At 40.3% G+C, this 25,177-nt stretch overlaps 1 protein-coding gene and 1 long non-coding RNA gene across 5 annotated transcripts in view; one reads left to right on the top strand and one right to left on the bottom strand.

Annotated features, from left to right (window-relative positions):
• Positions 1-9,200, bottom strand: part of slc38a10 (solute carrier family 38 member 10) — a 24,560-nt gene extending 15,360 nt beyond the window's left edge. For 2 of the 3 annotated variants that reach the window (XM_077550155.1, XM_077550157.1), the window contains exons 1-7: positions 8,970-9,200; positions 8,574-8,837; positions 7,035-7,152; positions 5,860-5,905; positions 5,560-5,653; positions 5,322-5,465; positions 3,520-3,644 (exon numbers count right to left, since the gene is read on the bottom strand). In XM_077550155.1, coding sequence (XP_077406281.1) covers positions 3,520-3,644; positions 5,322-5,465; positions 5,560-5,653; positions 5,860-5,905; positions 7,035-7,152; positions 8,574-8,663 — 617 coding nt within the window. In that variant the 5' untranslated portion in view covers positions 8,664-8,837; positions 8,970-9,200. Of the gene's footprint in view, positions 1-2,819; positions 2,945-3,519; positions 3,645-5,321; positions 5,466-5,559; positions 5,654-5,859; positions 5,906-7,034; positions 7,153-8,573; positions 8,838-8,969 lie in introns of all 3 variants that reach the window. The other variant, XM_077550156.1, reaches the window with a different exon arrangement.
• On the top strand, positions 8,576-25,177 carry LOC144038054 (uncharacterized). 2 transcript variants are annotated; one of them, XR_013289132.1, is made up of 3 exons: positions 8,576-8,693; positions 9,987-10,087; positions 24,969-25,177. It is a non-coding gene; the product is annotated as an uncharacterized LOC144038054 (long non-coding RNA). The 2 variants fall into 2 exon arrangements; XR_013289133.1 differs by lacking the exon at positions 24,969-25,177 and adding an exon at positions 19,350-19,823.

Here is a 25,177-nt window from a genome sequence, read left to right as displayed (position 1 = left end):
AAAAGTTGCCAAAAATGCACCCCAAAAAATGTGTTTTTATGGTCTCTGTCGCCTAAAATTGTGGTTCGGAACATAATCTAAACCAGTATTTTCCAACCTTTATTTCTCAAAGGCACGTATTTTATATTAGAAAAATCTCACAGCAGACAACCAGACAAAAATGTCACAAAAAATATATATGCAGAAAAAAATTATGATCTTGTCTCAATTAAGTCAGCTAATTAACTCTGAGTTTGTTTTGTTAATTATATACATATTATTGTATTATATTAATATAATTTTTCAGAACAATTACATGTAACTAGTCAATTAATTGGATTCATTTCCATCAGCACACTTCACACCTGATAATAATTTTTGTTCAAATGTCGCTGTTTTTTTTGTGTGCTTAAACAAAGTCATTTTTGCTTACATTTCAACCAAGTTCGAAATTTACTATACAAAAATAAATAAGCAATTCCTATGAAGACCAGCGTTGCCAAACGTTTCAAAATCGACTTCATAAAAAAATAATCAGTTAGGCACAGTCTGCAACAAGTTTTCCCAAATCCGTGTACAATTCTCACACTGGAAATCCTGTTAATCGTAATAAGATTTAAAGCACATAATCGTTAAAAGGAACTAAACGGGCAGTTTCAAAAATAGCAGCGGATGGAAATGACGCGATGGCAATTGAGGGGGTTGTGTGTGTGACAGGAGGAGGTGACAGTAGTCAAGGCGGTCTGAAGTGTCCGCTGGTTTACATAATGTGTGTGCGTGTGCTATTTCCCACACTTTTGTTTTTTGGGAAGCGGTATGATAACATTAACCAGTGAAGTCTGTTACAGTATTTAACTGCTGGATTGAAGAGATTTATAAACGTACTCTTTCCTTTATGTACAAGAAGTGAAAAGGCCCAAACGGCCATGACTTTCATTATCGCTTGTTCTTTTTTTCCCGTTTCACTTCTTAAGAGAAGTTTATGAGCAAGAACTGTCCTGTGCTCCCACACCGTGCTTAATCCACAAACCATTAAATCTCAATGCCAAGGTTAAATAAAATGGCATCCTGTAAGAGCCGGGCTATGGTGTGTAAATGGTCGACCCGATAGTGCCGACTGCTGTGTTTTTATTTACAGTAGCTTAAAGCAGTCTATAAAAAAAAAAAAGCAAAAAATATGACACAAGCATGTGGGACACACCTCTTAATTAACTGACTTGAAAAAATAATGCATACGGCAAAATCCTTAAGTGTAAGTTGTGTAACTACTCGTCACTGTATGAGCCGATCGGCCATCGCTATCAAAGCCTTTTAAGCCCAAAAAAACAAGGCCGGCTCCCGTCCCGTCATAATGGCAACGTTAAGTAATGATGTAACGGGGGAGTAAACACGGTTCATGAATGTAATAAAACTCCAATGTGCTGAGAGCTATTTAATCAGCCTGTGAATGCATCAGTGTGTGTCTGTAGGAGGGCCGCAGTCCAGCGTGTTGATTAGTGGTCTGGCTTCAGCTGCCTGCCATCTAACGGGGCGGGCGCTCCTGCCTCGCTCGCTCGCTCGCTCGGCCCTGACAAGCGGCCAAACGCACCGTCCTGCCAAATATCACTCAGCGCCACTAGTGGGACCTGGCGCCCGGACACGCGCGCATACAAACGCACGGGTGGGCGTCCTTCCCCTTTTAAGCGTGCGCGCACACCTCATTTGTAAAATGAACGTCGCCGCTATACGGTCAAATTTGGTTGGTTTTATACTATTATAGTTACTACAGCCCCCCCCTTTGCCCCCCTGTAAGGTGAAATAAACGTGCCTTGTGAATTTGACACATCACAAAGACGACTAATTGAAATGATTAAAAAATAGATGCTAACTCATCTAGCATCTTTCTTGTGCCTGCACGTAACACGTTTGAGCTGTGGAAAAATATATCAGCCTTTCTGATCGCAAACTGTATGCACTCGTGGCTGACGACGAGGCGCTCTAAAGTGGTAAAATCCCCAAAATTGAGCACTACATAAAAAAAAATATATATATTATTTCTTTTTCTGGAGCACTACATAAATCGAATTCTTTGCACATTTTTAGGAATTATATTCAAACATGGGCAATGTATTTAGAAGCAAATCTCTGAATTGACTTGACAGGGTCTCGCTTCAGTCCCTGGCTTACAGTCACCCCCTGCTGTCACTTACCACTCTCTGTCTCACTCACACACACACACACACACACACACACACACACACACATGCACAGAGTCTAGATCCTGCTGACCTCCAAACAACACTGGCTAAATCTATCTCCAGTCTTGCATTCAAATGAAATGATTTTTTTAAATAACCCAAAGCGAGGACTAAAGTGAAGAGGACAAAGGAAACGAGACAAAGCATGCAAGATGGATGTAAAAGAAGAAAAGTTCTTTTTAGCTAATTTAAATATGGCGGTGTTACTTCAAGAAAAAAAATTATTGGAATGAGAAGACCAGTGAGAAACTCCCATTGAATATATGGTTTAATATAATAGCTGTAATATGCCCAATACTGGCGAGGTAGCCGACTTGTATTTGCTTCAATTACCGCATGGCTGTGAGATGCACATTAACAGAATCAGCAGCCTCTTTGTGCAATTATAATGCTCTTGCACTGTATATTGTCAGATTCCCCCCCCCCGTTGTGGCTTTCAGGAATCATGCAAGGATCCATGCAGCACCCGCATTAACATTTCCCAGCAAGAATTAGCCACTGGGGAGAAGTGTGACCATCCATCCACCATTGGCTCGACTACATGTCAGTCACTTGAGCTTGCGAGACGTTTACAGTCCGGTCCTGTGCGAGGGGAGTACTTACGACTGACAGGCGAAGGCCATCCCACAGATGGGGAGACAGCGAAACACCCCCTCCCAGCGCATCGCATTGACCTGCCCTAGCCACCAGCCACTGAGCAGCTCGTGTTTGAATGAAGACAGCACCATCTAAGGGGAAGGAGGGGGAGGGGGGGAGTCGGGGTTACAGCGCAAACCAAATCAAGACAGGTGAAGGAAGAGAAAAACAAAAAAAAAGGGGGGGGGGGAGCTGCTCTCCCATGCAAACCAGAAGAAATGAGGACATGGACACCCCCCATGCTGCACAGAAACCTGCCAGAGTCAAAAGATGGGCGTGAAGAGCATGATGATGTAATAAAAGAAAATCGGACACGGAATAAAAATGAAAAGACAAAAAAAGTGTGGGGTTAATCTGCGAAAGCACTTTCCACCATTTTGCAACTATATCCAGCCTGCTCAACCTGATGGGAAGGGGTCCAAAATATTTCACTTGACTTTTACCACCCCGCCCTGCCATCCACACACACACACACACAAACACACACGTGACGTTTGAGGGGAAAAACCGAATTCAAAGGTGAGAAATGAGGAAAAAGCTGGCAATTTTTATTTTTATTTTTTTTTTTTTTTACGGGGTAATGAAGTTCAGGCTCCTTCGGCCGATCCTCCTTCCCTGCCCTCTTGATGGTGTAATATGCCCGTCGTGGGTCCCATGGTTTACTTACGGGTGACAGCAGAAGGTGGTGGCGATAATGGGCAGGCACTGAATGACGCCCCTCAAGCGCCACAGGTGAACCCGCTCCAACCAGGAGCCTGACACTATGCCATAGCGCAGGGACGACAACACTATCTACAACGTGAGCAGCAGGCGGGAGAGAAGGGCGGTAGTAGGAAAGGGTGTCAGAATAGGACAGGGGGGGGTGGGAGGGATGAGAAGGAGATTTGTGACTGTTAGAGGGTTCAGGGTTCTAAAAGGACCCAGGCTGGGCCTGCGTCTACTAACAGCAGACACGCGTCATAAAAAAAAAACGATTCCTGGTTACAGAGTTGCTGTAAGTTGCAGTGAGAAGTCTGTGGAAGCAGGAGTGCATGTAAGTACACAAACACACAGGTGAGATGCAACAGGCGGGGAAAAAGTTGCTGGACTCTGGATCCCCAAAAACAATTGCACTAAAAAAATAAATTAATAAATTTAAAAAAATGAAAAACAACTTAGCAGTCACTTTAGCTATGTCAATGGTACATAACTAAAAGTATTGATGTATCTTTCCCAGGAGAGTGTTTTTGACATTTGGTAATAAAAAAAAATGCAACAACTGTTTTCATCCTGAGGTGAGTCTATCATTACATTACATTGCCTTCTCATAATAATAATAATAATAAATAGGAATATATAACATATTTAGGACTACTAATTAGGGCTGAACAAGAATTCTAAAGTTGAAGTGATAAAGTCACCAATTTGTTTACATTATTGTTGTAAAACCTGATTTATGACTTACTGACTTATGTTAACGTCATACTAGGGCTGCTCGATTATGGAAAAAATAATAATCATGATTTTTTTGGCAATAATTGAAATCACGATTATTCAAACAATCATTTTTTGGTACAAAACAAGAAAATGTTTAAACATTTAAAAATATTAAGAACAATAAAAAATAAAAAATAAAATAAACACTACAATTATGAACCAAACAGTTATAATGATATATATTTATTTATTTATGTATGTTGGCAAAAATTTGAAGTTGGAGCTCATGTACTGTGCAGCCGGACGATCATTTATTTTTTGGGTACAAATCAAGAAAATGTTTCAACATTTAAAAAAAAAAGTATATATATATATATATATATATATATATATATATATATATATATATATATATTTCAGACCAAACCAAATTTGTAATAATATAATATAATTATAATACTATATATTTATTTATTTATGTATGTTGGCAAAAATTTGAAGTCGGAGTGCAGCTCGTGCACTGTGCAGTAGGACGATCGTTTATATTTCGGTACAAAGCAAGAAAATGTTTTAATGTAAAAAACAAATAAAAAATATTAAAACAAATCAAATTATTTGAAACGCTATAATTATGCAGGTTCCTTTTGGATGAAACAAAATGTATTAAATTATTTATTTTAAAATTTAAAAAAGGTGCAAATGTATACATTTTTAAATTAGTATTAATACACTTTTTTTAACGATTATGCTGATTTTGTAATTGTGGAGTGTAATAATTGAAATTGTAATTGAATTTAGATTAATTGCAATGCCCTACGTCATTCTCGTGTACATCACATGGGAAGAGAACTTTGAAAAAAACAATTGCACATTAAATCGCAATTGCAATCGTGAGAGGGGGAAAGATTGATTTTTTTATCATTCAACGCATGTAGCATTTACAAACTACACATTTTGCTTAAAAAAAACATAAAATCAATTTATTGATTGAATATTATATTGTCATTTGTGGACAATGCCGACACGTATAGCAGAGAGGAAGGACTGGCTTACCGTGAACATGAAGAAGGTGTAGAACATGAGCGCCATGGCCGAGAAGGACTGAATGGAGGACATCATATTCCTCTGCAGACTCAGAGGCAGCACGATGAAGAGTGACACTGCGATCAGCAGCAGCGCGCGAAAACTGCCTGTCACCTTCCGAAAATAAGGATTTATTTAAGAACCAAATTAGAATTTGCCTGTGGTACTTTCAATTCTGGTGTTGAGGTGTCTACTCAAAATCCCATACCTGTAAACCTAACAGCTGAGCAAAGAAATTGGAGCCCAAATCGGCAATGACCACATAGAAGGCAATGCAGGTCCCCAACATCAAGCCGATCATACTGCAAAGACACGAGGTGGAGCGGCATGTGAAATTTACTGTGTCTACTAACGGCCATGTTTTAAATGTTAAAGTAAAAACGTATTTTTTTTTTTAATTAAAAAAAAAATCCTCAAACCTTAGCCCCTTGCTTTAATTTTAAATTTGCTGAGGTCTAAAGATATCAGTATAAAAACACAATGGACATAAATGTGTCAAATAAATTACCTAGTTTCCACCAGTGCTTTTCCTGGTTTTCCGTAAGCGTGGAAGGCTGCAAAGGCAAACAGGACGTTAGCGTGTGAATGATCTGCGTGCAAACAAATGTCTGTGTCCAAAAATAGTCTTTGTTTTGATATTACCATCAGCAAAACAAAGCACACGTTTCACTAAGAACACACTGGACCTACTGGTGTTTCCTTGTGTGTACTTAAGTACAGTATAAACATAATCTGATACACTTGTTATGTTGCTATGGGATTTATTGCCAGTGATCCCCTAAAAAAAAGACTTACATTTCAGAACCAGCTGTGACAGATAAAAAAAAAATTATAACATATGCAAATAGACATAAAAACTTCAATTAACTCATTCACTGCCATTGACGCCTATAAACGTCAAAAAAATAATTTTAACTATTTCTATTAGTTTAACATTTTTTCCACTTTTGTTGACTAGAGTATGAGACTTTTTAAAATCTTTTTAAAAAAAAATATATGAAAAGATTATTAAAAATTGGGGGTGCTAGGCGATTTTTTAAAAATTGTAATTAATCGCATGACTTCACTAGTTAACTCACGATTAATCACACATTTTAAATCTGTTCCAAATGTACAATATTTTTTTTCTAGGTTTTCATACTCTTGTTAACAAAAGTGGGGAAAAAAATGTTAAATGGAAATAGTTCAAATGAATTTTTGACGTCTATAGCCGTCAATGGCAGTGAATGAGTTAAAAGTAGGGCTACACTGACTTCATATTTTTAGAATCAAGTATTCTACCGATCATCCTATCAAATAATCGGACAAAAATGTGAAGGTATTTTTTATTGTCCACTTGGAGTCACTATCCTCACATTCTACTGTAGTATCTGTGACTTTTTGCAAGCTTGACCTGGTAAGTGACGTGGGCGTCTGTGATTTAGATAACTGTCCGTTAGCCTGTCTGCGTGTTGTGATTTAGCACAGGTTGTGTGCATTGGAAGCTTGTGTATGAATTCTCTTATTACTTATATAACCTTTCAAAAACATTATTAAATGTATTTCATCACATGTATTCCCAATCCTTTGTGTTATCGTTTTTGTCGAACTTTTATTGTAATCGTTTTGAACTACATTTTTAGCTCTAAAAAATGAAAAAAAAAAAGTGTCATTTCTGCACATTTCCCCAAAATTACATCTCACCCAATCCAGCATACGTCCTTCGCTTGGTATTACTGGCGGTGTGAACCAGGAACATGCATGACTTGTGGGTCATCCAAGAGCAAAGGAACAACAGGAGAGTCCCTAGCACGATCCCACACTGGAGACAAAAACAGGGAGCAGTCAAAGCGAGGACATGTAGACCATCCATCTTGAAATGTACTTTGCATTCAAATGTAAAGTAAATGACATAGCAAGGAGTCAAGGGTATTTATATTTTCCACCAGTAATAGAAAATACATTACTTCCAATATGGCATATCAACCTGTTGAAAGCATGTAATATAAGTGATGTGTATGCCATTTCTGCCACACCAGAAGCCCTTACATTTACCACTGTTCTACTTCTCGTCCACTGAATGTCCTTAATACTCATTTACTTCCAAGTCACACATGAGAGCAGAAATGAGGCAGTAAATGAACAAGAAATAATGATCATTAAGACATTCTGCCACATGTGATCTGTTCCTATGGCGGTGACGTAACCGCTCCTTTGAGCTTAGTGTTGACAGATAAACGTTGTCCTTCCTTAGGCAAATATACATATGTAAAATACATACATGGGTATGCACAATTAAGTACACGTGTCATATTTTATTACAAAACTTAATTTAGTTGGTTTGCTTCTAGTTTTGACAACTGTATTGCATTGTTTGTCGCAACATTTATTACTGTGCAGTGCGTGGTCATCTTATTTAAGGATTCTCCTTGGCCTTCTGCTTCAGAAAGTAAACTTTTCAAACTCATTGACAAGTATTCTTAAGTTGTTTGGAGGAATCTCCATAGTTGTTTTCTTGCTTAATGAAGGCCCCCCGTTTAATTTGACTCCTGAGAAACTACAGTAAAAAAGAAGTCTGCACCTTGGGCTATGTCATTGACTATTCATGTTTTACGATTGAGAAGCTACTGAGCTTCATTAACTTGTTGGCAAGTGAAACAAGATAATCACTGCAGTAAATATCCAACAGGATATTTGCCTAGTTAAATCCTGAGGCGAGCTTTAATTTCTCCCACAAAAGCAATGCTTGTTTATTAGAAATTAACACCGATATCATGCTTATTTTGTCATATCCCTCCCACAGATAGGAACAAGTTTGGGGGTGAGATAGTCATCCTTTTTGTGAGTATTTGAAGGAAATTACTGTATTTATAACGTGAAAGGAATTTGTCTGTTTGTTTGTTTTTGTTTTTAATGACTCAACCGTGCCATGATGTGTCAATTTGGAGTACCCCTTAGAATTAATGGACAAGTTACATTGTTTTGCTCCATTTTGAATGTGTCCCCCCCTTAACCTGTTTTTATAAAGATTTATTCGTTTGTTTAACCAAATATTTATTTTGGTTGTTTAATTTCACACTTTATGGGCAGGCAGACACCCCAGAATGCCAACTGTTTGAACACAAGCATTTAAAATGTCAATTTCAATTTTAAAACGCAGGGTTAAAATGGTGGCTTCTGAACGCTCGCTCACGCGCGCTCATTGATTTCAATCCGAGCACGCGCACGTCGCAGGTGACGCACCTGTTTGAAGCAGAAGGGCATGGTGAGCACGCTCACGCCGACGATGCTGTTCACCACGTTCATGATGAGACCCCAGTTGGACGCCGTCATTTTTGGACAGGCGACTTCTTCTTTCCCTCGGTAGGCAAATGTCAAACAACACGAAAAAAAAAAAACGCAATACAGTGAAGGGGAAAACGACGAAATGTCAGTGTAGTTATCGCTTGGCCACGGCGGGATTTGTCTCAGTTCCGGGGTTCCACAACTCTTTTTAGTGACGTGGCGCTGTGGGGAGAGTAAACAGATACGTCACACACTTGAGGAACACTTTTAACATTTGATTACAAAACATTATCACGCGAACGTATGTCTTACAAAGGCATGTTTAACAATAAAGCGCAAAGATAGCAACTTTACCGTTTAAAGTTTCATCATTAACCAAGCGTAGCGTCGGGCTGTTTACGTAATCATGGGCGGCATCGTGTCATAAAGCGATCGGTTATGTCTGTAGAGTATCGTCCTCCTTTAAAAGCGTGTAAGCTGTAGTTTTAAAACAACTTTGTTTGAAATAGTAAATCAAATTCGCCCTGTCTGTTTTTTCCCCCTCCTGCTCTCTCTCGTATCCAGGAAGTAGCGATTGTAGTCGAGGAATTGAATAAAGACAACACAGCCTACACCTTTGCCTATGCGTGAAATACTCGAACGCCCCCTGGCGCCTTAATAGTGGTTGCACGTTGAATGTCACGAGGCCTTCTCCCAAGTTGAACATTTTTGTCCTATCCAGAGATGTAAAAAGTACAGAAACTGAAATTCACCCATTGTACCATTCTGATATTTTTTTACAGCAATATGTCATCCACAAAAGTTGAAAAGAAAGTAAGAACATATTACTGCAGCAAAGAGGAAAAAAGAAAATAGTTAAGAAAAATAGAAAAATACTCAAACTTTTGACACCATGTACCACCTCAAAAACATACTTAGCTCTCCGTATAATCAAAAACAAGCACTTCCAGACTGGTAAAATGCAATCTGGATTTTGTTTTCTTGTACTCGTGACATGTAACGACAATCAAGTTTAATCTAGTCTAGTCATTTGTTTCCAACATTTTCAGCCTTTCATCTCTTCATCTGATAAATTGAGATGTCGATGCCATTTTTCAGATGTCTCGGTTGAGAGAGGTTTACAGCAGATAGTATCAGTGAAACCTCGCAGATGGTTTTCATTTAACTAACTGCTTCTGGTCCACATCATCAACTCTTTCAAGCATTTATTTGTTTCTTACTTGTTACCTTACTAATACCATTGTGTAATTAGTGAGTGAAAATAGTCATAATAGTACCAATGTATAAAGCAGGTTATATTCAATAATTTCAAATGTTTTTATAAGTAAAATGCATTACAAGATTTTAACTTGTTTGTTTTCTTATTTACAGGTAGGCCTGGGTTTGCAATGGTCCCGACATTCAATGTTTCGTGATTATGTTATGAACTAGGTAGCTTCCGGTGTGCGAACCAACAAAGAGTAATAAAGCAGGTGAGGAGTGTTCTTCTTTTTTTCTTTTTTGTTTGTTTTGTAACTATGACTTTACTACCGCATTAGAGACTTGCATACAAAATCGTCTCATGGAGTTATAGGAGCGGAACATTACTGTCGTAAAGCAGAAGACCCTCAGAAAGTGCGCTCGACTTCCTCTCACGCTGATTGGCTTTGTAATCATAACAACACTAATATATCTATGTATATAAGCGGATCCTGTTTTTCCAGCCATCAGATTCCGGTCAGGAAAGGGAAACAAGGGGGGGATGCAGAGGCTAAAGGTGTGAGGGTAAACAAAATAAAAAAAACTCAAACATACTCGGGGGAGAAATAAATATTAAACCCCAGCACCTTAAATGTAACTTGTGATGGTTTATTCCTGCTGCCTGCCTGGTGCCCTCTCAGATAGAAGGCTATTGTGTTGTTTGACCAGGAAATGGAAGAAAGAGTCGAGGAGTGGTGGGAGGGGGGAACCCAGGGCGCTTTGCTCGAGAAGGGTTGTGCTGTATCTCCAAGGATCAAGGTTATTCAGAGGCTGGGATGTGATGGTTAGGGAGGCAGCTGGGGGATGAATGGAAATGTATGTCGGATAGATTTTTTTTGTTGTTGTTGCCCTGCTGCAAATAGCGAGGGAAAAAACACTATTGTTGCGAAATTAAAGGGTGCGTTTACAATTAAAGACGGGAAAAACAACCAATCATTTTCCCGTAGCCTCACATTCATTTGTTACTTTGGGCTTTGAGGAAGTTCAAAAAATACAACTTTAAACCAATAACATTTCGTTTTATAGTAACATTTGAATGAGTCATGCTACTTATGTAACAGCTATGGCTAATATTGGCTTGTTTCAACAATGTCTATGTTTAAGAATTAGTTTATTGCTTTCACTGCAGTTAGTTGTTACTAAATACGCGGCTACAAATCAATACAATGTAACATGGGGGGAGGAGGTTGGGAAGTGAGGCTACGGGTACATTCAAATCTTGCTAGCAGTTTTACCATTGCAAACTTCCTCTTTAACTAGATGCTATTGCGCCCTAGCGCTAACAAATGTTTGCTTCGTTTGCGCTTTTCAGGCAGATGCGTCGATGCTAAGTGGGTGAGGAAACAATTAGTTCTGCCTCTAGCCTCACTCCATTATTTATCGGAGCTAAGCATGAAAGACTACAAACTGCTTATGTATGGCAGTTACACATTCCGTTGCCATTGTGTGTGTACGGAAGTGACAATTTGCCGTCAATGGAAATTTAGCCTGACACTTTATACAAGCGTTTATACAGATGCAATCTCCCTTTTGAATTGACCCTACTGTGGTGCGTGTGAGCATAAACTTGCGCTACGAGGGCTGTATGGTGGCAGTGTCAGAATTAGTAAACGTTCGTGTAAAAAAAGAGGAAAAAAAGGTGCTTCAAGCTGTTTACTGTCAAACTACATAAAACAAAGCGAATTTCACTTTGTGGATTTAAAGGGGCAGTGTGTGGGATTTGGAGTGAGTGAGCTGGAGTGTCGAGCAAGAAATAAAAGTGGCTAACGGGAGAAGCTAGCAAAAGCTAGCCAAAGCAAAGCAGAGGGAAACAAGCCCGAATCACGGGACTTAGCGCCGGAAGGTAAATGGTGATCGACCCATTAGGGCAGACACTAGCTCCAAGCACCACCAGATATAATTAGTGATTACTAGATTTACAATTATATATATTTTTTTAAATATGTACATTGATGTGGTAGAACTTTCTCCATATTATTAAAATTAATAGTGGGGTTTTAAAGGATGTTTTGTGCAGTTTGTCACTTTTTTACTCGTGACTGCCACTTCTGGCCTAAAGCGTAACTGCAGCATCTGTGTCAGGCTCGTTCATGGTGCGCGTATGAGTACCTGCATGATCTTAAAGCGACAGCCACAGTTGACAAACGAAAACATGACTTCAAATGAGGTAAGAAAAACTCCGCCCCTCCCCTCCCCAAAGAAACTGTGGCGTGTGCTGGTCCGCACACGCTACTATGAACGGAAGATAAAAGCTGATGGGTGCAGTCAGAGTAAAACAGTCAGGGCTCTTTGTACTCATCTGGCCATTGGTGGAGCATGCATGATGTAGAAAAAGCTTTAACATTACCTTTTTAAACGGCACAATGCTTCTTTAAAATGGATGCATTATTAGTTCACCACCAGATGGTGCTAAATCTTACACACCGTCCATTTAAAATAACCTTGTAATCGGCTAGCTAATGCTAACATAGGTGATGATTAGCATCTAAATGACTGCAAAATTGCTTGTTGCTGTTGTATGGGGGCCTGGAACGGATTAATAGCATTTCCATGTATTACTATGGTGAAAGATGATTTGAGATATGATTGTTTTGTGCGAATGGTCAAGGAACAAATAAGTCATATCTCGTACGGTGCTTGAGATAAAAATGTGGTCACTATTTGAGGAAATATTTGTATTTTGTGCCTCTAAATGACGAAATGTGTCCCTTTTACGATGAAGTTGTAATTTCCATGAATACAACTTATTATCATTGTGTGTGTGCAAGTGTGCATGTGTGTGTGATCAGAGAGGTTAAGACAGGAAAGCCCTGCTCCTTGTGCACCAATGACCCCTCAAAATCAATGTGACAGACCAGTTGATTGGCTGGAGGGTCCTGTCTTTCTGCACCTAATCCCTCAAGGTAGACCCTCTGCCAGGCCTGCTGTGTGTGTGTGTGCGTGTGTGTGTATCTGTGCATGTGTGTCTTTCTGCACCTAATCCTTCAGGATCGAGCAAAAGCCACGGGTTGGAGTATCGGCGCAGTTATAGGGGTCAGGCCTGTGTGTGTATGTGTGAATGCTTGAGTTCTTCTCCCCCGGTAGTCCAATTAACAGTGCGGAGTAGCGACGTATATTCCAAAGGGTCAGTCATGTGTTTGGAAGTAGCCGTGGGTTATCGGGGCGGGGCTAGGGGCACATTTTAGGGCAGATTTGGACCGATAACCCACTTTGGGCGAAATTGGACGCAGGCATCTGGATTTGACCCGGGGTCCTCGCCGCGACCCCCGAGTGACCAAGGGGGTCACGGGGCACAAAGCAGAGCGGTGACCCCGCGCAGGTCAAGCATGCGGGCGGCTGAAAGGACGCCTTTGTGGGGCCTGGCATGCTCACTATTTCCCATGAGCGCCAGGGGACCGCGTCTGCCCAGGAAACGAGAGGCGGAGTGGCGAGGTGTGTGCGTGCGTGTGTGTAAACCGTAATTGATTTTTGTTTGGATTTCAAGTTGCTTGATGTGTGATTATCCCTGACAAGATGCCCTGATTTTTATTTGCTACCTTCCATGTGGGTGCGTTTGATTTGCATGCGCTCTGGGAAAGATTTAGTTTGTCTGATGGAAACTTTGCCACTCCGATTCATGTTGCATTCCCATCCAAATAATGACAAACTCCTTGATGGTAGGGGGAGAAAAAAAAAGCAAAACAAAGCCAGCCATGGTCTTTTATACTCCTTCCAATCCTGATCCCTGAGCATCAAAAAATCGTGGAGTTAATTCTTGCGTGTGCTTACGTTTGAGTGAGAGATTGGAAGTCCGCCTGTGGTCGCCGCTTGTGTACATCTGTTAGCGGCTCCTTAATGAGCGCGCGCCGCCTCCAGTGCTTGTGTGTGGCCCTCGGAGAGGCAGAGAGGAGCCCTCTGCTCCAGTAATCACATTTAATTACACACCAGCATTAGACGGCCCATGAATAGGGTTTTTAGGCAGGCCTCTCACACTGGAATTGGCCGCATCCCGCCGAACATTGCCCACCTTTGTCCCGGCGTCCCCTCTATCTTCTATTAAGACTTTGTCATTTGACCATCAGCAAAGCACTACAGTCGAGCACTAACAAGTAAATGCTGCACATTAAGAACTCGAAGGTAAAAGGGGACAATAGACGTTTTCTTGGCTGAGCGGCGTGTGTCAGTCTCATTAATGAGGCAAATGGACCACACATTAGACTCATCAGCAAATCACGTTGCCCTGCCATTATGAATAAAGACCCCCAGAAAATGCTGCATGTCTGCTCGGGTATGATTTAAGCATAAAAAAAAAAAACATGGAGAGGCGAAGTGTATTCTGTTCTTCTCCAAGGGGGAGGGGGGGGCGGGGTAGGTGGTTGGACTGTGAAATCAATTTTTGAAGCGGAGCGTTTTGAAGATGACGTGGGGAGAGAAAGATGCCAGGTCGCCATCTGCACGCCGCACACGCACGCAGAGCAGCGTTTACGTGTTAATATCGACATCTATCACCATGTTTACGCGGAGAATTATGCTCCCACTGCCCCCCCCCCCCCCTCTTCCCCAGGAAAAAAAAAACGTTTTTAGGTCAACACATGTAAACAGCACACATGCTAATGTTTACCTCCAAAGTAAACTCCTTGCTGTGCAATGACAACATTTTTAATGCCTTCGTTTCATCAATGCTTGTGAAAACAGGAAAAGCAAATTTTTCCTTAGAGGAGAAATTACCCCAACCCAAACATTTCTTTACAATAATATGTTCTATGAATCCACTGATTTTTATCCATCTCAGAGGGCGGCCATTTTGCCACTTTCTGTCGGCCGAAAAATGACATCACAGTTGCTCAGGGGTAATAATGACCAATCATGATTCAGCTTGTGTGAACGTCACATGACCATGAAAACAGGTGAGCTGTGATTGCTCATTTCCTGAGCCCTGATGACATTTTGAGTGGACAGCAAGTGGCAAAATGGCCGCCCCCTGAGATGGATAAAAATCAGTGGATTTGTATTCCACAAACACAATATTAATCAGAATGTTGTGTTTAGACTAGTGAGGGCGCATACATGCCATACATACATGCATACAATCCTTTTGAAGATTTGTGATATATATATATATATTTTTTTTACCCAATAAGAATTAGGATCAGACATTTAAAAGGACAGACAAACAGATACAGACTTAAAGGGGAAGTTAAACCTCAAATTTTCTTTACAATATATTCCATGCAGCCCCACTAGTCCAAAGTATTCTAATTAATATTGTGTTTGTGGAATAGGAAGTTTTTATTCATCTGTGGGGAGCGGCCATTTTGCCACTTGCTGTCGACAGAAGATGACATCACAGTTGGTCAGCTAGCAACCAATCACGGCTCACCTGTTTTCCGAAGCCGAGCCCAGATCAACTTCAACTGGGAGTGGCATTAAACAGCGTGAAGCGGTTTAGAATTGAAGAATTGCGAAATTCACTTTCCTTTCCTTTCTTTGGTCCTTCCTCGGGTCTCCTGACGGCCTCACGACTCTGGCTGGAAGTGTTCGGTTTAGGTGAACGGTATGGGATTTTTTTAATGAATTTTTTTTAACTAATGAATACACTCGCACGCACGCACATACATATACTCACCAACATACAAAAAAAATAAAAAATGAGCAATGATGATGACATGTCAAATCGGTAAAATTACCGAATGAACAATACTGAGCTCTCCAGGGAAAAAAAAAAAAATTATCTCTTTGACTGCCAGACGTTTTCAGAAACGGGACGTCGCCAGTGCCAGCCGATTTAAGCATTTTGACTGATCTTTCAAGGTCCACAGAAAATTATGTGTTTGGACTATGGAAACACACATAGTACCAAATGAAAGATTGGACTTTCATCAGAAAAAAAAGTTTGTTTCTACCTTATTGCCTTTTTCAGTAATCAACAATAGAAAATGGTTAGTTTCACCTCTGTTTAAACAAAAACAAAAAAAACGTCTTTTAACGTCTTTGGCACTCCTACATAGGATTTTACTAAACGTTATTTAACGTTTTTGGCAGTCAAAGAGTTAATGAAGAATTGTTTGCTATCTGACAAACTGTTGAGCAGTACAATTTGCTACTCTCAGAACAGTCAAAATAAATATTTTGTGAAGTTCATCTAAACGATTTTGTACCCTAAATTGCCATTTGGGGATGATGTCCTTCCTAATTTACCCCCGCTTCCCTCCAACCCCGCCCTCCCTCCTATTTTCTATCACGCACACACATACACACAAATGCCCTCTCATACAAGATTCATGACCCCCGTGCTCCATACATACACCCACAGGTATGTCGAATTTGCATGAGAACGCACCTGGTTTTATTCATATATGCACATTGTACACATACATACACACATTAACAGGGGCGGTGTGCTGTGAATGGTATTTTTGAGTGGAACAGAATGACTGCCGGAATTCATGCTGGCTTTCCTCTATTAAATCTGCTATAAGGCTTACTGTGTACGGGAGTGCTGACGTCCCAGCCCACCGCGATGATCTACAGCCTGTGTGTGTGTGTGTATGTGTTCAAGTCTACCTGTTGCCAATGATCTATTGCTCGGGGGAGAACATTTATATAGCGTATACGAACATTTGTGCCCATATGTGCACGTTAAAATCAGCGTTTTTGCGAGTGTGCGTGCAGCCGCATGTTCCATGGCTTCCTTTTTGCAGAGTTTAGGGTTTGGCACGCAAAGGGTGGGAATTCCTTCGCATTCACATCAAGACAGAGGAGGGTCTCACAGGCGACTCCGCACGGCTGCAGACCTCAGACACAGGGGAGTGATCATTTACTGTCCGAGTGGGCTGCAACTGGAGGGGAATCGGTAAAATCGGACGGCGTGTATACCCGACAACGAGGTGTGTCAGAAAAGTTCCAGGACTGGTGTCACGAGATATTAAATGTGAGCCAGATGATCAACCTGCCGGTCTACAAAGAGCTCATTCTGCCTGAGCATCGGACACTTCCCAGCCTAGAAGCTACTTACCTACTCACCCTCTGCTGGTTTATTTTTCGCCACGCTCAAGGAGGTCATCAACGGAACTTGTTTTTCAAGATGTGGCGCTGTGGATAATCCGGGAAGAATCCTACCAGGAGTGCATGAAGAGGTAGAAGAGATGGCTGGAATCTTGGAACTTTTCTGACGCACCTTGCGTATCTCCCTGTAATTGACACTCAAGAAATTAAATAATCTTTGTTCATCTATCTATGCCGCCGGCGTATAGTGACAGGTAGAACAATTGTTTTTTTTCCCACTACATGGTAGAAAGTACATCATTTCATATCCTTTTTATTTTTTAATGTGGTGGAGTGAGATTTTTCGAATGGAAAGGCTTGACAGGTGATGCAAATGTTAACCTGCAACTGCTTTTGGCAGTTTAAAAGGGAACCAAACACCCCCCCACCCCTCCCTAGCTGTCATTGAGTTAAACAGACATGCCCCCCCACGCAGTTAAGCAACAAAATCCATGATTCATTCTGAAGAATTTTGAATCATTTCCACATTTCAGGATTGGGCCTTGTGAGACTCTGTGACACTCACTCCGTCGTCGACATAGCTTTCAACATTCCTCCCATTTCTTTTTCTTCCTCCCCTGTGCGGGATATACTACCCCCCCCCCCTTCTCTCCCTTTTTCACATGCCCTCCCCGCCTCTACTTGTTCTCCCTTCCTCTTCCTTTCTTCTATTCTCATCGAAATTCAGCCCTCGCCGTGGACACCATTGATCTCGCCTTCCTGCATGTTTGAGAGCCGCTGGGCGGGCCTAGCGTGTTTTTGTGTGTGTGTGTGTTTTTTTTTGCGGCGGGGCAGATAGCGGGGTGGATAAGGACGGCAGAAGTGGACTGGGACGGGGGGACGCAGGGAGCAGAAAGGGAACGCTGAGAAGAGAAGTGGGGCGGAGAGAAGAAGAGGGCCTTTAATAGCGGCGAGGAGAAGAAAAGACACGGGCTCTCCTCGTGATCACGTCTTCCGCCTCTCTTTTGGAGACACAAGAGAGCAGCTATTTAGCGGAGCCCACACATAACGGCCACTTTATTTACTCTGCTCCTTTCAGCTTGTGCCAAGCTGTCGGCCAAAAACAGTAAAACGAGCTGGTTGACAAAGTACAAAGCCTCCTGCCTTTTCGATATACTGCATGTTATTTACTAGCTGATATGACAGCTAAGCATTTAAAAGCCTTGTAGGCTATATGGCGGAGGTGGGGGCAAGGTACTCGCACTAGTCGTAGTACTTGAGTAAAGGTACAGAAGTGGTGTAAAAGGAGTTGGTAAAATTAGAAGAAAAAAATGCAGATTGAGATTTCTACTAATCTAGTGTAAAGGTTTTAAAGAAAGTAAAGCTTTACCTTTATCGTCAATACAGAAGTGGTTCAAATATTTGATATTTTGTTAGCCACTGAAACATTAACATTGCACTTAAATATAGAAAATAAAATACTGTACTTAAACTTTGAAAATGTACCACGCAAAACTAAAATTAATTCACCCAAATAAATGTTTGAAGGCAAACGTATTTGAATGATTGCATGCAGATGTATCATATTTTTGAAGTTAAAAACAACTGAACTCTACTTAAAAAAAATTTTTTTTTGAGTTGAACTCACTGTAACATGCAAAGTTACACTGCTTAAAATAAAGATAAAAATAATACTGGGCATAATGATTAAATTAAAATGTGATAAACCACTGTAATATTTATTCACATTATAAATCAACATTTAGTTAATTCTTTCACGTGTCACTAGGGGGAGCCGTTTACCATACTTTGACAATCACTACTATAGTTGTTTTGATATTTTCAAACAATGGAAAATCGTACTTAGATGGGGGGGGGAAATCCCGCTACATGTTGCATTTGAAGTCGGGCTAATAGTTAATCGGGCTAGTTGTCTAAGAGCTAATTAGCTTTGTTTAAGAGCTAGCGAGCCAAAGCTAGTTAGCACCTAAACAAAGCGAGCTAGCTAGCTTTGGCTGGACTATTCTCAAAGCAAAACGAGGTTTCCATAGCTTTGCTAACTGTAAGTTAAGTCAAAAATGTAAAATTAGTTAATGATAACAACTAAAAATATACCTTGTATGTGAGTTTTTTTTTTCCAGATTGAAATAAGATTTTTGTTGGTGGTAATTACTGGTGGTTTTTATTCTGTCACAAGACATTTAGTCACAAATTGATTCTTGTAACCGACAACATCAAACAATTCTTGCTTCTCTAAATTGTTCTCCCTCATCGATAATGCTTCTTGGTTTACGTTTCTCTATTTCGCTGCTCTTTGTGTATTTTTTTTTACCCACTTTTAGACCCAATATCTCAATCAACGCAATCACAGGCAGTAAAAATAAAAAGTAGTCAGAAAAAAGTACAGTGAAGATGTATATGTACTTTGTTACTCCCCCCCCCACTGATAATATGGACGATAAATGCCAGTATTCACGTTCTCCTCAACATGTGGGCACATTTAGATATGACCCACCTTTATTCCCCCCTCAGGCCGCACACATTGGTCCACTCTCCACATCCAGAGCTGCGCCAACATCAGAAAAGGTCAACGGGCCTACCCGGGCTGTCCTGAGGCCAGGCTGGCGACCTAGCAGTCCCCCACAATGCATTTCCCTCTCCTCTGACTCCCCCTCTGACCTTTAAGGAGACTCTCATTGCTACCAGACCTCTGACAGACTGCAGCTCCTTAGAAAAAATCACCAGGGAATGTTTTTTTGAGGGGGAATTGTACAAAACACCCTGGGGCGTTTTTGTATTAAAGAGCCATTTTGTATTTTTGGGCGAAATTGAGCTCGGTGATGTCGGAATGGAAATTTACTGACTTTTTTTTGTAATGTGTATTTGATCACCAGTCATTTTTGTTTTTAATTGTAGTTTTTGTAACAAACAAAATCATTGTCGAGTGGAATTAGAGTTCATCTTTTCAACCTTACTTTCCCTTGTGACAAAATTCTCTTTTAAGGGGTTCATTTAATGAGTCATTGTCATACATGTAAAAAAAAAAAAAAGCATTATCATGTAAGTGGAAGAAGTAGACTGCAAAATCTTTCATCCTTTTTAAAATATTGCTTAAGAAAATCCAGAATTTGCTTAATAAGATCCTGACTCATATCCGGATGTCACCTTGGGAATTTGCATTCCTTGTGCGTCCGCTCAAGTGACGCTCACGAGGGCCGATCACAGGCCGGAGCAAGCTGCGTGTGTTGGTTTTGTGAGTCTGCTGACAGTACAGTCGGTGACGTGACGCCCCTATTCTGCAAACCCCCCCCCCCCCCCCCCCCAACCCACTGCACTCAATGCCTCTCGTTAGGGGCCTCTGAACCTTGTGCATTCAAAAGCAAATAGGCTGCCACATAAAGATCATCCCTGATTTCTTCTGCAGTCACTCATTGCCACACACACATTTGCACACACAAAGAGGTACCCCCCATCATAACATGCATGCATGGCCCCTCCCCCACCCTCTCCAACATACCAGTCAAAAAAGATCCCAAGTGTTTTTTATATGATCAGTAGAGAAACGTCTTTCTTTACCATTCATGTGGATGCCAACATATGTTAACTATAGAAAGATGAATAATAATACAAGGGGGAAAAATATACAAATTGCAATATAACAATGCATGCAAAAGTAGTTCTCAAGGTCTTTATACCAAGTACCACAAATAAAAACATTTTTGCTCTCCCAAGTATCACCATGACAACATTCAAATCCAGTAATGTAGTACGTCTAATTGTAAACAAGGCATATGTTTAATTCCTAAGAAGTATATTATTTATTATACATAATGCACAATTTTAACATTAACAATGCATTTAAAAATTAGAGAAGAAAAAAGTGTACTTTAAAAAAAACATTTCAATTAAAATATGTTGCACATGAGTTACATTTTTGCACCTTAAACAAATGCTTGAAAACTAAATTGACTTTACTTAAAATCAACTGAACTGTGCTAAACAAGTGTACTGTAGCGGGTTCAAAAAATGTTTCAGCCAAAATAACTTTAAGCACGGTGAACATTTAATTCAGTGATTCTTTGTGTCTTTCAATTTTTTTTTTAAATAATATTGTAATAAAAATAAAGAAATGAAAAGCTTTGATTTTATGGTGTAAGCTTTGAAAACAAAAATGTTAAAACATACTTCATGATTCCATTAAAATGAAGTCAATTGTACTAAAAAAAAATTAAAACAAACATTTCATCATGAGTCAATACAAAAGTATTTTACTGTACTTAAAAGTTAAATAAATAGCCAATGGAACCAATTTAATAGAATGGAAAACGTGAAATATGAAAAAAAAAAAAAGATGAGACCATGCTCCGTTTTCAATTAATCACCCAATGATTTTAATTGAAAAAGAATTGCCAGATATGTAAAATTGTTTAAGTTACAAATGTTTGTATTGTATTTTCAAAAATCAATTAAGAAATTATTGAATGAGATGAATGAACAATACAAAAAAATGATTAATAAGCATATTTCTATGGTCCACTTTTAGGGGAAAATGCTAACTTAATTCAACAAATATTCTCAACTCTCAACAATATAAATGCTCTGTGGATTGAGTGGTGGGAGCCATGTGGCCCCGGGGCCATACTTTTCCCACCGGGGATAACATCTGCATTGGATTTGTACAGTGAGAGGATACCCAATAATAATGTGAACATTTGAAACTAATTTCACTTCCCCTCTGAGTGACCTTAAACAATATATCTGCGCGTGTGCGCGCTCGTTCACAGTGAGTTTGTATCATTATCGTCGTATTCATGCATGACTAAAACATGCCAAATTCCACATTCTCACAGGTGTTCCCTATTCACGGTTGCCACGGCAACTCCGCCCCTGTGTCTCCTATCTTACCCCTTTCCAACATTTAATCATAAAGACTTTTAGATCTTACCTCACCCGACGCCGCTTTTTTCCGTGCGGTTGCGGTTCAGCATGCGGCCAGCAGGGGAGGCTGTGGCTCACCCTGCGCGCTTGTCATTTCCGCACAACATGAAGACCGGCTGATCTCGCAGGTCAAAGGTCGGCACCCGGCGTTCCAGTCGAGCTCGCCTACGGGAACCTGCAGGTGTGGAGTCGTCGAGCTCGTACCCCGACGATGAGGATGCGACTCCTCATCTGTCCTCCCCGCGTGACCTCTGACCCCCCCTCTCCTCTGTCAAGTTGTTGCATATTCGCTAGTTGCCACGACGCCGGCGGTTTGTTTGAGGCCGTGGCGGGATCATCTGTTATGTCATCGGACCCCATACTCAACCCGTGCGCCCACTCACGCAATTTGGCGTGGTAGCATTTAAAACAAAGGCCTTGTTTTTAAAAAAAAAAAAAAAAAAACGAGGAGGGTGGGGGGGGGGGGGTGAAGAAAGGCTCAGCTGTGGCCAAGCTTCACCTCCTTTTAATTTTATGAGGATGCGGGGGTCGAAAAGTAAGTGGTGTCTTTTGACATGTATGACGGGACATGAGGGGAGAGGCGCACGTGACCCTGCGACACACCCCGCCGCATAAACACGCACGCACCGGCACACACTCTCACATCTGCTTTGGCCATCGGCTCCAGTTGACGCGCCCCTCCTCCCAAGACACACACATTAATTCTCCCCGTAGTGCTGCTCCTCATAGCTTTCTCTATCACTGGCAAAGTAAACCCACCATGTGAGAATGATGAATGGGCCATCCTGCGCCGGAAACACACGTTAGAACCTCCTGCTGCACGCACACACCCGCACACACACAGCCCTTCGTTTTCTCCCGCACTCTCCCTATCCGACTATCCTTCTCTCTCCTCTTTCCCGCCGAGCTCCTGACACACAGAGAGCGTAGTGTCTTGTCGATAGTGTCCTGTGTTGAACACACACGCGTGTTTGTGTGTGTGTGTGTGTGTGTGTGTGTGTGAGGTAACACACAAGACTCACTCCCACTCGCACACAAGTACAAACAACAAACTGCACAGCGTGATATAATTACATTACATCATAGCACGGTATCGCTAATGTTTGAAACGGTAATAGTGGAATGAATGAGGTGAGTTTTGGATGAAAAAGTCTTCTAGAATGCGGGTGGTGGTATGCATGGTGAGCAGGGGGAAACGGAGGCGCTATAGCAGATAGTCTCTGGTTTTCCAGATGCATAAAGCAGATGATAATCGCCTGTTCATGTGCGTGTTCATATGACATCACCTCAGGAGAAATAGAGACATGGAAAAACGTAGACAACAATTAAAATTGTAGACACAATGTGCACAGTTATGCCAAAAGCGAATAATGTTCAGTTTTAATTGAATATGTCAGAGATATTTATTTAACAATTTCTTTTTATTTATTCAATATGTTTAATATTGTGCTTAAACTGCATGCCGCACACCGTTACCCAAAAAGGTTAGACATATGAAACCAATTATGATCAAATGGTCCTCAACATATAATGTTAATTTTTCTATGTTACAAAGTCGCAATGTGATCCTAGCAACCCGACTCAGTTCTTTTATTTTAAAACATTAAAAGCCTTCATTCTATTTGACACAAAAAATTGCCTTATTTCATTTCATTGGTCCGGAAAAATATTTACGACAAATGTCTATCTTTCTATGTCAGCGTCATATAGTGACAGGCTGTCACCACTTGTCATTGTTATTATATTATAACCATTTGAACAGTGTGTAGACTCTTTATTTTTTTATATATAATTTTTTTTTATATCCTGAATACTGCATATAGATTTTGTGATTCCAAACCATTTAACAGGGGTGTGTAGACTTTTATTTATTTATTTATTTTTTTTTTTTTTAAATATGCACTATACTGTACATAGATTTTGTGATATTTTTGTTTGGTTTTGTGCTGTGCGATTTCTCTAATAGAAAATATGTGCTTTAGCTCCATATAGTTTGGGAAATACTGGTCTAGTACTTCAACTAATCCATCCAGTTATAATATAATATAATATAATAAAATATAATATAATATAATATAATATAATATAATATAATATAATATAATATAATATAATATAATATAATATAAATATGCAGCTGTATCTAATGTTGTGACCAGCGAGGCCAGTTCCTCGCATTAAGCCAAATTAATGTTGCACCTAATAATAATAAATTGAATCAGTTGTTTTCTTTTGCGTCGTTGACGGAGTCTGACATCAGCCAGGGGAGATGTTCGAACTCCAGGTGGTCCATAACTAATTAAATAAAGCATCACTGTGAGAGAAAATCGCTTTAAATGCATTGCGAGAGAACGGGAGGGAGAGAGAAAAAAAAGAATCCCCACAAACGTAAAGAAAATGGGGGGGGGGGGGGTTTGAAGAAAAGAGTTTCATTTGCTGTCAAAACATTTGTAGTGGAATTAAACATATGGATGCCACAGGCAAAGTGAGGGCTGGAATACATTAGAGCTGCACAATGTTACACTAACCCTCCAGTATCTTACACAGCTCACAGAGATTAATGGAATAAAGGGAAGAGAATTGTGAGTGTGCGCGAGTGTGTCAGTCAATCCACTGCAAAAAAAATCAATATTCCTCTATGATAAAGCTCTTTTGCCGTTGGACTTACCGGTACATCACCATCAGAACGTAAATTTGACGCGTTTAGAACTGCAGTCCAACTTGCCAGTTAATTAGACGAATCCATTTATAATTGTAGTATTTGACTTGTGTGTGTGAAACGGCTCCTTTTGATCATTTCCGCGTTTATTATTATTATTTTTTTTGACCTTAAAAAGACTCCACGGTGCTTTGGAATTGTCTTTGTGCTCCAGCAAGGAATGAAATTGCTCATCTGCCGCATATTTTCATACGCGTCGCCCGTCATAAACATGCTGGCACAATGTTTCATTGATTTCTCTCTTATATTGTTGAATAACTAAAAGCTCGGCTGCAGATCATTTTAGTGTTTAGACTAAAAGGCTTAAAAAAAAAAAAAAAAGGGAATGCAGTCCTTCGTCCACAAATGAATAGCAGGCTTGTTGTTTTATGTCCACTGGTAAGATGGGAATGCAACATATGACTTACTAGATTTCCTTACTTTTAAAATGTGTATTTGTTTCTTTAGGACTGTAAAGTCGTCATCGTCATGTGAAAAGTCGTTCTTGTTTTCAGGCTCATTCCAAACTCCTGACTGGCGTTTTGGGGGTTGTCCCTCAATGTATTGACACACTCAGCAGGTGGCTGCTTTCATTTCAATGCTTGCATTTTATAATCCGAATTTTCACATGTATTAGTCACATGATCATTAATTGTTGTGATAGATTTTTTGTTTTTTTATTGCTTGTGAACATGTTGGTTTGGGTCATGAACTTATGAGTACA

Source organism: Vanacampus margaritifer, chromosome 18, assembly GCF_051991255.1.
Source record: "Vanacampus margaritifer isolate UIUO_Vmar chromosome 18, RoL_Vmar_1.0, whole genome shotgun sequence".
Taxonomy (NCBI): domain Eukaryota; kingdom Metazoa; phylum Chordata; class Actinopteri; order Syngnathiformes; family Syngnathidae; genus Vanacampus; species Vanacampus margaritifer.
This window is presented reverse-complemented; position numbering and strand designations above follow the sequence as displayed.